The following is a 14,451-nucleotide window of genomic DNA, read 5'->3' as shown; positions in this document are numbered from 1 at the left end:
GAAAGGTTGACGTAATATTTATTTTCAAGAGTATCAAGTATTAATACATTTGTAAAACGGACGGTTAGGAATTGTAGACAAAAATATGTAAGCATAATCTCATATATGAAGATGGAGTAGCTATGAATTATTACCATCTAGGATTGACAAAGTTCAAAAAGCAAAGTAGGAAGTTTAAGTGGTATGTATACAGATCATTGCCCTCAATCAGTACATTCGGAAGAGCCGGAAAAGTCTAAATGGACTGATGGACAGTAAGTGTATCAACCATTAAAAATAACACTACCATACCATGTCCTCCTACTCGCTGTATAGAGAAGATCATACATGGTGCTAAGATCTGTCAGAAAACCAGAGAAAATTTCTAATGTCAGATTGTCAGGATGAAATAAGGGCCAGCCAAATAAATAATATATGCTGGTTAATCTCACAAAAACAAAATTAATAAGACAAAAACGAATTTAAGCGGGAAAAAGAAAAACTTACACTTATTTGCAACCTCAAACGCACTAAATGATCCATTTCCTTTAGGACATGTAGTCACGTGCTATACAAAGTGGAAGATAGTCCTATAGAGGTCCCTATGTTGCTGCAAGGTCCCCTGAATTATTATATAGAATCTCATATCTGCTGTTAGCTTCAGATGCTAGAAGACCCTGTTCTTCCATTTGAAGATCCATACTTTGACTGATCCCATGCTGACTGTCGGGCAATGATGATTTCATCTCTATTCCAGTGCTCATGGGCTCTGGGGCATCCAGTTCAATTTCTTCAAGATTCTCCACCAAGGGACTATCCAGAAGAAATTGCTCCAATAAATGATCATAAAGAAAGTCTGGGATGACAAATGAGGCATCATTTTCTGGAGAATCTGACATTTCTCCCATTGACAATGCCATGGAATCAACATTCTTAACAATATCTTCAATTTCACTTGGAGAACTACCCAAATTTGGAGATACATTTGTGTTTGAAGTTGTCATGACTATAGGCCTTGAGGTCTCATTCTTTGGTGGCTGGTACATCACTATCTGACCATCAAAAGCTTCATTTTCAGCAGCTTCGGTAACTTGTTCCAGAGTAGCCAGTCTTCTTTTCTTGCTTGTTCCAGCCATGAACCAACTATTTTCATTCTGCTGGAGTAACTGTTCCAAAAACCCAGGGCTCTGCATGGCCATTGCCAAGAATGATAACATTTGTTGTTGGGCCTTTTCCATTCCTTCAAGACGTTTTCTCAAGCAATGCACTTCATCTTCAGATGTTTGCTGATGTTGCTTGAGCTTAACCAACTCCTGCATGAGTAAAGTCTTGTCCTTCTTGAGACTCTCAATGGCCTCCTGGAGGCTAAGCTTTCCAACTTCAACACATGCACCGACAGGGATCTTCTGTTGGGATTCTTTCTGTTGAACAGGACACTGGTTGTGCTTCTTTCTGCTAATGTTCTTCAATAAATGCCTTTGACCTTTGACAAAACCATCATTTACAAATTCCCAGCGGTCTGGATCAGCTTTCCTAAAACCCTGATTAAAAAACTGTCAGAAATCAGTTTAACTACTATTCAACAATTCAACAGTATCTAAAGAACAACTATGCTGCTTGACCTCATCAGATGTTAATGACCTCTTCATTTACCTTCCATCTTTTTAATGAAATTCCACTTAGTATTTAGTTTGTCTTATCCATTAAATGGTATAGCCTGGAAAAAAAAGCTTTATGCAGAAAATTCTTCGGTAAGACTTCAGAGTTTTGCTCTTCATCTCTTTTCTGTTGATGAATTAGATCAAGACTCAAAAAAAAAAGGCAATATCTCTTTTCTGAGGAACAATACATGGGGTCCCTACCCTAGAGGCTATTAGATTAAAAAGGCAATACCTCTGATTTCTGAGTTGATCCCTTGTTCCATTCACAAGATCATTTAGCATAGTTGATAAGGCATTGCCTACCTAGGTGACTGGGCACCCTTTGGCTGGGGCCTGTGCTCCTTGCAGAACACCTTGGCTTATACAAACAGGGTGCCTGCCTAGGCAACAAATATTACAAGGCAGACGCCATATTATGATATCATTAATATTGCCAATGAAACTTTGTTCAGGATAGGCACATACTGGATCAACTTCTGAGTGCATGGAAAGAAAAACGGAGAGTGGTTAGGAAAGACTTGGTTTGTAAGTTGGACATTGAAAAGGCTTATGACTTGTTGGAATTTTCTGATTGAGGTATTGAGAAAGTGTGGCTTTGGTGAAAAGTGGTGTAGATGGATTAGTGGGTGCTTAAAAAACTTGTCACTATTTGGTTTTAGTCAATGGAATAGCTAGGAACTTCTTTCCAGCATGTAGGGGTCTTAGACAAGAGGACCCACTATCTCCCTTCCTCTTTTTACCATCATAGCATATGTGCTTGGTAGAATAATGTCTAGAGCTGATAGCCTGCAAGTGATAAAAGGGTTAGCGGGAGGGAAAATATGGTGTAGTAGTCACACATCTCCAGTTCTCTGATGATACAATAATCTTTTGTGAAGATATTGACCAACAACAGGTGAGGAATTTGAGGTTGGTAGTGAAGATCTTTGAGAGGGTGTCCAACATTAAGATAAATTTTGCCAAAAGTTGCATTGTGGGGACAAATGTCAAAGAAGGTGAACTAACTTCCAATGCTGGAATACTAGGTTGTTCTATTAGGCAGTGTTTGGCATCGATGCCGTTGTCCCAGAAAACGGCTCCATGTCAGAAAAAACAGTGTGCCAAGAAACGCAGTCTTGTTTGGGACCGCTGTTCCAGAAAACGACCACGCCTTGGAATTCGGGAGGGAAAATATGGTGTAGTAGTCACACATCTCCAGTTCTCTGATGATACAATAATTTTTTGTGAAGATATTAGCCAACAACATGTGAGGAATTTGAGGTTGGTAATGAAGATCTTTGAGAGGGTGTCTAACATTAAGATAAATTTTGCCAAAAGTTGCATTGTGGGGACAAATGTCAAAGAAGGCGAACTAATTTCCAATGCTGGAATACTAGGTTGTTCTATTAGGCAGTGTTTGGTATCGATGCCGTTGTCTCAGAAAACGGCTCCATGTCAGAAAAAAGTGTGCCAAGAAACGCAGGCTTGTTTGGGACCACTGTTCCAGAAAACGACCACGCCTTGGAATTCGGGAAGGCATGCTCTGAGAAAACGTCGAAATTGGCATTTCCTCATTTTCAGAACCATTGCTGCCAACGGTACCATGACCTGGCACCAATATGGCATCATGTAAACCATTGGATAATGTGGATCAATGCTGAAAAAGGAGCCAAACATAAAGGAGCCATTGGATAATGTGGATCAATCCTACGTGGCAGCATCGATGCCAAACAAAAAAAAAGGAGCCATTTTCTCAAAAAGTGGTGCAACAGACCCTCATCCATACAGCACCGTTTTCTCAGAAAACATCCCTGAAGCAACAGAATCGATGCCAAACACCAGCTTAATCAATGGCCTATGAATTATCCAGGTCTACCTTTAGGGTCCCATCCAAAGGACAGTAGATTTTGGGATCCTATCATAGAGAGGGTCAAGAAAAAACTAGCAATCTGGAAAAGGAACTACATCTCCTTGGGGGGTAGAATAACCTTAATAAAATCAACATTAGTAAATCTCCCAATTTACTACCTTTCAGTTTTTAAGATCCTAAAGAAAATAGCTAAGATCACAGAATGTATGATAAGAAATTTTTTATGGGAACCAGGGAGAAGGAAAAAATGACCACTTGGTGAAATGGGAGGTGGTATGTAGGAACAAAAATCAAGGTAGAGTGGGGATTGGAGAATTGAGAGTAAAGAATTCAGCATTGCTAGGTGGTTGTGGAGGTTACCTAATGAAAATGAGAAATTGTGGAGTAAAGTGATAGTAAACATTCATGGTCTTATGGCTAATGGTTGGAATGGCATTTGTATCACAACGGGCTACCTTGGCTTCTCCATGGAAGGCAATACATGGTATCGTTCTGGACTTTCTAAACTTCATCAAGTATGATGCTTGCTCTGGGCAAAAAATTCGTTTTCGGGAAGATTTGTGTATGGGTAACTCTCCTCTTAAGAATCTTTTCCCCTCCTTGAATTCTATCTCCAATTTCAAAAGAGAACCAATCTCAAAATTTGTATCTTTTTCCTTGCCCATGAACCTTGAATGGACTTGGGATTTTGAAGAAGGTTGAGGGATCATGAAGCTTTTGGTGTAATCAATCTGTTGAAGATCATAGATGAAGTTTGCCTGCACCCATCAAAACCAAATAGGAGAGTTTGGACTCCTCACCCTTTGGGATTCTTTACATGTGCTTCCTTTTCCAAAATTTTTAGCCCAGCCTCTTCCCCTCGACTTTCTTTTGCTATTAAAAAGGTGTGGAGCAAGCCTATTCCTCCTAAAGTGGGACACTTTGTTGATGAGGTATGAAAAGACTAAATTGGTTTTTATCCCCAAATTGGTGTGCACTTTATAAGGTTAATTAATAATATGACTTGTTATCATTTATTAATTTCCTATCCATTTGTTGCTTGTATTTGGGAAAAGTTTTCTCTCTTTGGTTGTAGGTGGATGGAGCCTTCAAATAATGACAAGGTTGTTTTGTGCAGGAACCTTCACATGGCCAAGAAAAAGTGGGAGGGTATTGTGGAGATGCACATGGACAACAAGTGTGAACAGTATGGAAAGAAAGAAATGAAAGAATTTTCAAGAAGGAAAGAAGTCAAGACGTGGTGTTTGAATGCATTAGGACTAGAGTACATTGGGTTAAGTTCATGGAGCTATTTTCCACTCATTCATATGATGATTTGTGGAGATGGAGACAGGTAGTTGCATAGTTGCATCCTCCTTGAAGAAAATGAAAAGTACAACAATTTTTTATCATAAAGTACACCAACAATGGATACCACCTGATGGGTTTATTAAACTAAACTTTTATGGGAGAAGTACAGGAAATCCAAGTCCTTTAGGTGAGAGAGGGGATTTTAGGGATAAGGATGGACACATCACTGCTATGTTCTCAGACCCAATTGGGATGGGGACTCAACAAGCACTAAACTTTGTGGTACTTGAAGGACTATGCTGGGCCAAGGAAATGAACCTGAATAATTTAATTGTACAAGGTGATTCCAAGGTAGTAACTAGATGTCTGGAAGATAGAGAGAGGGCAGTATGGAGCTATAGGAATAAACTAAGATCAAATGGTTGGCAAGGAGTATGAATATTAAGATACAACAGGTGTTGAGATCTGTAAATGGGCTAGCTGAGACTCTAGACAAGAAAGGGGTTACCAGAAAGTAATTGTATTGGGCTTGTTTGTGAACTATATATTCATGAAGTGGTAGGGTAGTAATTGTTACCCTACCCAACGATGATTTTAATGGTTGTAATTTTTTTTATCCTTAATAATAAAATTTACAGTTACTTGTCAAAAAAATGTTGCTACATCTAAATAATGTGTGTTAATACATTTTTTATCAGCAACAGAGAATTCTATTAATAGCTTTAAAAAGAAAGAGGAATTACAACAAGAAGTTGTTAGATCTGAAATCCCTTTACAACAAAAGAACCCCACCACCCTATTATAATTGAGCCCAATACAAATGATATCTATAATCTATGTACTCCTTGCTTAGCTAATCTATCTACCAAACCATTAGCAGATCTTCTTACCCATCTTACTTGAATGTTCACATATCTTGGCAGCATCTTGAAATGCCTGAATTCATTTCTAAATTGCCAACACCCCTTCTTCCTTCAACCACCCAATTACTATCTTTGAATCCCCTTCCACAACCAGCTTTGTAATTCCCATCTCCTTAGCCTTTTGCATCCCAAAAGCAGCAGCCATAAATTCTGCTCCAATTGAATCACCCTGTTCAATTGGCCCCAAAAAATAGTCCACATATGTTCCCACCCTCATCTCGTATCACTCCTCCAAGTCCAAAAGGTCCTGGGTTGCCCAACTACTTCTATCAAAATTAATTTCATCCATCCTCCAATTGGGGGTGACCAAACCTCAAGGATTTTTTGTTTCCTAGAAGAGTCGTTATTGACCCCCAATTTCTAAAGAAGACTTCCACTGTAAAATCTGAAAATAGTTCCAAAGTCTTCACCTAGTGTGCTACTCTTACTATAACAATCTTAATAACTGCCTCCTTGTTCCTCTTTTTATCCTCGAAGGTTCTTGAATTCCTCTCCTCCCAAAACCCAAATTATCCAAATTACTGCTGCCCTTGTACATTTCCACGAGATTCTACCTCTTCTCTTTGTGCCCCTCAGAAAAGATGGGCTAAAGAGCCTATCCAAACTAACAGGAGGGATCCACCTACAACCAAAAAGAGAGCAAAATCATTCCCAAATACAACAAAGGGGCAGGAGATTAAGAGGTGCTGAGGTGGTAAGCAGTCTCACCATTCAAATTACACAAAATGCACCAATTGGGAGACAAGAACCGGCTTGGTAGTCAATGTGTTGATGCACCCATGGTAAACTTCCCCACAAAAAGCAGACTTTTAGGGGGATAGGGACACTCCAAACTTCTTTCACAAGAAAGAGAGGAGAAGAAGTGGACACAAGGGAAGAAAAGAAGGATTTACAAGTAAACAATCCAGAAGGACTGAGGGACCACACTCGACCATCACTCACAAAATCATCAAAAACCAAGTTATCCTAGATATTTAGCAGGTAGGAAACTGAGGAGATTTCAGACTCTCTAAGGTTCCTCACCATCACCAACCCTAAATTCCAATTCAGCCCAATAGAGGAGAGAGACCCAATGAAGTCAAGCATTGATTTTTCTTTAAAACTTGAAAGAAACACATCTTTCAAAGGGAGCTTCCCAACCTAAATATCTCCCCAAAATCTAATCCTGCTACCAAAAGCCAGATCATACCCAAGAAATTGAGGGAGGATACCCTGCACTGCTTTCCACGGTACAGCTTGATTATCTCTTTGTAGAATACTAGCATCCCAAACATTCCTTGAAAGCCCATGAATACTTGAAACCACTTTGTACCACAACCTTTCATTCTCTAAGAGGAAACACCACAACCACTTACCTAAAAGAGCAAGGTTTTTCTTGTTGATGTTTCCTAGACCTAGCCCACCCTCTTCTTTTCTTTTAACCACCTTCACCCATCTCACCAAATGATCATGTTTCCTATCTCCTAGCTTCCATAGAAAATCCGTGGCCAATTTCTCCACTCTCAACTACCTAAGGTTGTGAAAACTAGCAGATCCCGGGTTCCTTTTCCACCCAACTAATATTTTCTCTATTCTCTCCACCAATGGATTCCAAAAAGTAGCAGACCTCGGGTTGCCACCTAGAGGTAATCCTAAATATTTTAAAGGTCACTCCCCTCTCTCACACCTCAAAATTTCAACCAAAGAACCTAATTCCTCTACTTTAACAATTATACCAAATTACCAACCACCACACTATTGCTCCAATTGATTTTTAAATTAGACATTCTTTCAAGCTTCAAAGAAACTCATCACGAATTTCAAGTTTTCAAGCCTATCTCTACTCTCCCCATCACAAAAAATAAATATTTCATCCGCAAACTAAAGATGGGTGACCAACACTCTATCCCTACCATCCAACCTTTAAGTAAGTGCAACTGACTCTTGGAGATCAACTTACTAAGAACCTTTTCCACCAAAGTGAAAAGGAAAGGGGGAGGGGTTACCTTGTATTAGACCTCTAATAGCTTCAAAGAAATTAGAAATCTACCATTGTCCCATTTACAATCACTGAAAAGTGGCTTGTTTGCAAGCACCCATTGATCCACTTACACCATAGTTCTCCAAAACCACATTTTTTCTCATGATGTTAACTCCCAATCCACAAGATCATAAGCTTTTTCCAAGTCCAACTAAATTTTCTCTCCCTTTTTCCTAGATCTTTTTTGAGCCTCTATACATTCATTCACAATAAGAATTTGATCACAATCTGCCTATCCTAATTGATAATGAGAGATAATTGAGGGAAGTGCTTTCTTAGTCCTCAAAGACAACACCTTAGCAATTATTTATAAATGCTATTTACCAAGATAATTGGTCTAGAATCCTTCGAATGACTAGCAATTAGACTTTTTTGAAACCAAGGTAATAAAGGTGGAGTTCAACCCCAAATTAATTATGCCCCTCCTATGAAACTCATTAAACACTTTGACCAAACCCACCTTGATGATCTCCCAACAGTCCTGATAAAAAGCCATTGTAAATCCATCTGGACCTAGTGCCTTAGATCAATCCATGGCAAACATTTTTGAGAAAAGATATGTGATTTCATTAAACAATGAAGGGATGTACATGAGGGGATGTACAAGGCCTTGTCAGAAAAACAAAAACAAAAGGACAAATCCCACTAATAATTCAGCAATGTATGTTCCCTATACAAAAAGTCCCCGTCCAGATTTAGCAAGGCTATCAGCCACTTCATTTAACTCTCTCGAAATCCATCTAAAACCGCAAAGCAAGCAAGACACAAGCTCCTTGATTTCTAAAAATAGGTGAGAGAGCTTCCACTGGTCAAGGGTCTATCCAGAAGCCCAGTTTATGACACCCCTCAAGTCTCCTTCCACAACAATGGAACAAAACTGTTGACTTGACATTCTAAGGCCTTCAAGGAGGGCCCTAGTCTCTGCTTCCGTTGCATCAGAAGCCTAGGAAGGACCACTATAGGCCTAGGTCAAGTCACCATTTGATCTACGAATCAGACCTATTACTGCCTTTGTGATGCCCTCAAATCTTTTTTCCAGGAGTTGAACTTGAGAAGCTTCAAGTGACTCCCATCAAGCCCTTCAGCTAACCATCTTTCATTTATATATATCATTTATACTTTGTTTTAAAGATTTACTATTGAAACACAAAATATCCAAGGGTTTTCAAAAGAGAAAAAGAATCTCTTACATTAAATTAAACAGTGATCTCACCCTTATTCTTTTTCTCTTTTACTTACTCTATCTTAAATTTTATCATATAAAGTCATAGCATTCTTTAGTTGTTAATTTGAAAATTTTATCATGTAAAATTGCTCCATTAAATACTCATTGTATTAGTATTATTTTTGAAAATGTTGAAATTGATATATTTAAAATACTATTGTCTTATATATGATGATTTGTCATGTTTGGAAATTAATATATTTAAAATATCCATTGTATTAGTAATATTGTGCATGCTGGATTGTATGTTTAAAATACCCATGATATCAGTACTGTTTTGAAATTTATATTTATATTTTATAGAATTCTTATTGCCTAGGAGACTAGCAAGGTTCAAAAATATCAATACGATATGCCTGATATAGGGCATATTATATTGGTATTTGAAGGCATGGGTACAGGGAACGAGTGGAATGGTGCTAAAAGTTAGAACGACAGTCATAACCACTGCTAAAAGTGGAAAATCCAAAAATTATGAAACATAACTTTTTCATTACAGGAAACAACCATAATGTGGATCTATCAATCATCTATTAAATTCATTGGTATAAGAACAACTTATGCCAAGAATGATTTTTTTTTTCTTAATTGTTTAAGAAAAACTAAATATTAGAAAAATAATTTACTTGGTATATTCTAATTTTTAAATGATTTTCATGGTAAGAGAGAACTATAAGATAGATCTATCAATGATCCATTGAACTCATTGATCTAATAACAATTAGATGTGTCCTATAATGAATTTTTTTAGTAGATTGCAAGCTCAAACATTGTTTGATGTATTATTAGTAAAATTATTGTATAATATCTATAATTCTACATGTTCTAGACTCTCGGTATTGTTGATTGTAATGTATCTCTTCATATAATTTATTAAAACATGCATTTCTTATGTGTTTATACCTTATTCACAGTTATTTTAATATTAGTTTAGTGCTATTGATATATTTGTGGGATTTGTAAGAGTTTCCCTGATGTATCCAAGTGCATCCCTATCTTTCCACAGTATCCATGTGTATCCGAACTGTATCTGTCTCCATGCTTTCCAATATGATATGTAATATCGATATTTTGAACCTTGGTGACTAGGTGCCCCACTGTCACCCATAATCTCCTAGACACCTTGACAACTATGTTAAGTAGCTCAACTATAGTCAATTTTGCTAGATAAGGAGTTCCAAGGGATGATGTCTTTTGGGGTCCTTATCAAGGTTCAAAATTTCAATACGTATTGGGCCGTATTGGCTGATACATATCGTATCGGTGGCCTCCCAATACACCCCTACAGGGGCTGTTTTTTTTCTGATCAACAACACAATTGATTCATTAGATTAAAAAAGAGGTACAACAAAGATTTGTGGGCACAAAAAACAAAGCCCACCCAGAAACAATTCACTATTTACAGAATTGTGCCCCACTGTCACCCATAATCTCCTTAACTTCCATATGATTCCTTCCCCTTTTTTCAACCAGCCCACAACTACTTTTGAATCACCTTCAATAATCAGCTTAGTAATCCCCATTTCTTTAGCTTTCTCTACACCATAGACTGCTGCCAATAATTCTGATCTCACAACATCTCCATGCTGAATAGGACCTAAGCACAAAACTAGAAAGTTTCCATTTTCTTCCCTAATTACCCCACCAGTACCCGATGGTCCAGGATTGCCCATACAACTACCATCAAAGTTTAATTTCTTCCACCCAACACATGGAGGAGACCAGGCCTCATGAACAATCTATCTTCTAGATGAAGAACCTGCAATTATTCCCCATGATCTGCAGAAATCTTCAACCTTAAAGTCAGCAAAGAGCTTTAAAGTGCTCACCCAATATGCTACTCTGAGAGTAATCACCTCAATCACAGCTTCTTTACTTCTTTCCTTGTCTTCAAAGATTCTTAGATTCCTTTCCTCCCAAATTGTTCAGATCACTGCTGCTATAGTGCAGGGGGTGTTTCGGGGTCTGACCTGGTTAAGGGGGGTAGACGGGCCTTAAACCAACCCCTCTGAACCAGTTTGAAAAAAAAAAAAAAAAAAACTAAAAAGAATTAAAAGCGAGCCAAGATACATGCTAATACGCCCCAACCGGCGTATCAGCCTATACCGAAATTTTGAACCTTGGTCCTTATCATGCTAGGGTGTCATTTGTACATCTTGTACTAGGATACTTTCTTTTGGGCTTTATCAACCACATATACCTTTTCTAGTGTGTAAATTGGAGCAATATGCTTTATAATTACACTCATGACTCAATTTTTTTATTCTAACAATCTTATTTCTATCAAAAATAAATAAATAAAGTGACTTTTTATCTCCTCGGAAAACAGATTTTCCTCTAGAATTTCAAAGGAAACTGTTATTAGCTAGCATATTTGCATTTACAAGGCAAACCTATGAGAACCAGGATAAGAGATAATAATGAAAATAAAATGAGATTGCTTCTTAGCACTCCAAAATATAGATTTTTTTTTTATAAGTCACTCCAAAATATAGATGCTATTATTCTAATCTCCTCCAATATTGTTTCAAGCTTTTGATTCACCAATCCATTAACCTTTTAGCATTTTGTTCCTGTTTTTCTGACTAATAACTAATCAGAGATTTAGAAGAAAAACTGAGAGAGAAAATATGTTCCTCTCCCCCCAACTAGCATGTCCATTAGCCCCCCAAACCCGCCAAGTGAGTCCACCAAATCATTTTCTAATCTCTAGGCCCAATGGAATGATTCGTTTCATACTACTACCAAATGATCTTGATTCCTGAATGTGAAAAACAAAGCTGCCAAGGACCCAGATCACCTTCCTCCAACCTATTATGCTTTTCCTTCCATCTCTAATTAGTACTCCCAAAGAAAAGCCCAATATTGGACCCTGTAGTAAGGACACGAGCTCAGCCCTAATGGAATTTTAAGTGTTTATGAGGCCTGAATAAACCATCAAAACATCCCCTTGATGGTTCCTAACACCCCCAACCCAATCTTCAGCTATTATTTTGCATTAGAATAATATTAGGGTTTCAATACCCATAATAGGAAAATCTAAGAGGGAAAAAAAATGCTAGGCTTAACAAGTTAATTTAGCATGTCTCTCCTATCTAACATTAGACAGTTTGTATTTTTTTACTGAATATATCAAAATAATAATATTAGCACATTAGACTATGGGTCTTCTTCTCACTCATGCCTCATTAACTTAAATTTGTCTAGAAATCCTCTTCAGTTTAATATTTGGAAAGGCATGCATTAATTTTATATTATAAACATAGACTGTCAATTTGATTTAGTCAATAAATGGGGTATATTATGTGGTAAGTTGAGTCTTGAAAACGTTTCCCAGAAACCCAATAACCAAAGGTATCTCTGACTAAACCAACAATGGAAATTCATTAAAGGAGATAGACTAGAAATCTTTAAAATTTCCCTTCATCGAATAACTAAAGAAGATGAATAATAGAGACAAGCTGATATTGTCTATGGAAGATAGTTGACAGGATTTGATTTTTCCCTTTTATACTAATTGGCTACAACATTTTCTTTTTCAGAAAATGACCAACTATTATCTAATTTGAAACGTTAAGTCTAGTATTTTGACCAATCCAAATTAAAAATTATAAAATCAACAAATACGAGAACGGGGCGCTGCTCAAGTTGTATTTCACTCGAAAGGAAGCTAGAATTCATAATCAAGGTGGTAAGATGGAACAGAGCACAAATATTAGCTCACCCACCCCCAGAGCAAGTAATTAGCACAAATACACGACTAAAGGCACTAGCTATTGAAAAGATACAACCAACACACCTAAATGAACCCACTGCACAGAGAGAAGTAGACTCACATAGGTGTTCAGCTGCCTCATGAAGCTTGAAAAATTGCTGTGCTTGAAGTACTTTGGGAGCAAGTCTCGCGAAAAAGCAGTCATATCCCAGATAACAAAACTGTAATTACTCGAACTCCACGAAACGATCGGGTTAGTTGCAGGATCCTCAACCATATCGTAGCATTTAGTGAGAAAAGGAGGAAGAACAGGTCCTTTACTGGATGCTGATTCCTCCATCATTAGAAGAAAGAAGTTATTCAAGAACTAGAGTAATTACAATCACCATTACTGTAAGATCCAAAAACACCAGACTCTGCTAGGGATTCCACCACTCTTTTCTTCCCAGCTTATGAGTAACCCATGCTCTTCGTTTCGAGCATTAAAACCAAACCCGAATCGGAAGAACAGTAAATGAGTCAACCAAACGCGTGTAAGTAAGCAGAGAAGTTTCGCAGATAGAGAAACAAAGATGCGACGAAGGGTTCAGCTTCAGCCATGAAGCCTGGAGCCAGAAACCCCAACCACACGAGACGAGAGACTGAAATTGGGAATAAGAGGGGAGGCTGCGAGAGTGAGAGAAAAAGAACTCGGAAACCCTTACAAGGAGGCAAGGAAGCGGAGGAGGGAGGAAAGAAGAAGGGAATATTACCTGTCGTATAACAGACTTCTGGCCCCACGATGGAGATGCTCTTTGTACGGTCAGCAATAGATCTTCGATGCACCGACTCAAAGCATCAAGCGGCTCCCCATCTCACTCTTGGAATGACTGAATGAGCCAAGTCTTTAGTTATTTATTTTTTCGTTATTTAATGTGGGGCTGGGCCGGCCAGCACCAAATCTGTTTAGACCGGTTTTGGGGAATTTGGAACGACGTGACCCAAATTAGATATTTTGCCCCGGCCCAAGACTGTTCGTTGGGAATTGGGATGAGGCGAACATCCTTTTTGGTAACTGGGATGAGTTCAAAATTTTACGCTCGTGAACCGAGCCAAGCCAAGCCTGAAATTGAGTTCGGTTGAGCTAAAATGGACTTAAGCCGAGTTCGCTTTTTCGTAACCTTAATTTATTTATCAAGTGTTTGGCAAATAAGACTGATTATTTTAGTTATAAAAAATATATTCTTAAAAAGGGGTATTTTTGTTCTATTTAAGTGTTGGCAATTTTTTTCTTACATGGAAAATAAAGTTTTTTTCTCCACTTAAATCTCAAAAAAAAAACATAGATTTCTTGGTAATGGGAGCCAAAATCCCATTGACCAATTTTCCTCTTAAAATTTGAAAAAAAAACACCCCCTAAGTGGTAAATCCATGTTAAATCCAACCCATGACATTGCAACATTAAATATTTGTGAATACTAGTACTTGTGCTTTGCATGTGACAAATTTTTTGATGATGATAGTATATAATATATTTCCAAATTTTTTGCAATTTTTTATATTTCTACATTTATACAAATTATTCTTATTTATCACATTTATCATGCTTCATTAATATAAAGATATATCCAAATAAAATTCTTGCAAAAGTAATGAGAACTAATAAAATTCTTATTATTCTTATTAATTGTGGTTCATTAATAAAATTAATAATTTGTATCAATTACCTTTGTCATAATTTTTTTTGAATTCTCATTACCTTTGCAAAAATTAACTTTCATATGATAAATCCAAGTTCAGCTCCTTCAAT

At 37.5% G+C, this 14,451-nt stretch overlaps 1 protein-coding gene across 2 annotated transcripts; it reads right to left on the bottom strand.

The window, feature by feature from the left end:
- Nucleotides 1-71: 71 nt before the first annotated feature.
- Nucleotides 72-13,382, bottom strand: LOC148855291 (heat stress transcription factor A-1-like). 2 transcript variants are annotated; one of them, XM_088985603.1, is made up of 3 exons: nt 12,784-13,382; nt 487-1,520; nt 72-340 (listed from the first exon to the last, which is right to left on the bottom strand). In XM_088985603.1, exons 1-2 carry the CDS (start codon nt 13,003-13,005, stop codon nt 582-584), a joined length of 1,161 nt encoding a protein of 386 aa, XP_088841729.1. In that variant the 5' UTR covers nt 13,006-13,382; the 3' UTR covers nt 72-340; nt 487-581. The 2 variants fall into 2 exon arrangements, with proteins under 2 accessions (XP_088841729.1, XP_088841728.1); XM_088985602.1 differs by having other exon boundaries at nt 487-1,532; nt 12,784-13,338.
- Nucleotides 13,383-14,451: the final 1,069 nt, after the last annotated feature.

This window comes from Nelumbo lutea, chromosome 4, assembly GCF_056320005.1.
Source record: "Nelumbo lutea isolate HS-2025 chromosome 4, American lotus-T2T, whole genome shotgun sequence".
NCBI classification, from domain to species: Eukaryota; Viridiplantae; Streptophyta; class Magnoliopsida; order Proteales; family Nelumbonaceae; genus Nelumbo; species Nelumbo lutea.
The sequence above is the reverse complement of the archived record's forward strand: the minus strand, read 5'-3'. Positions and strand labels throughout refer to the sequence as shown.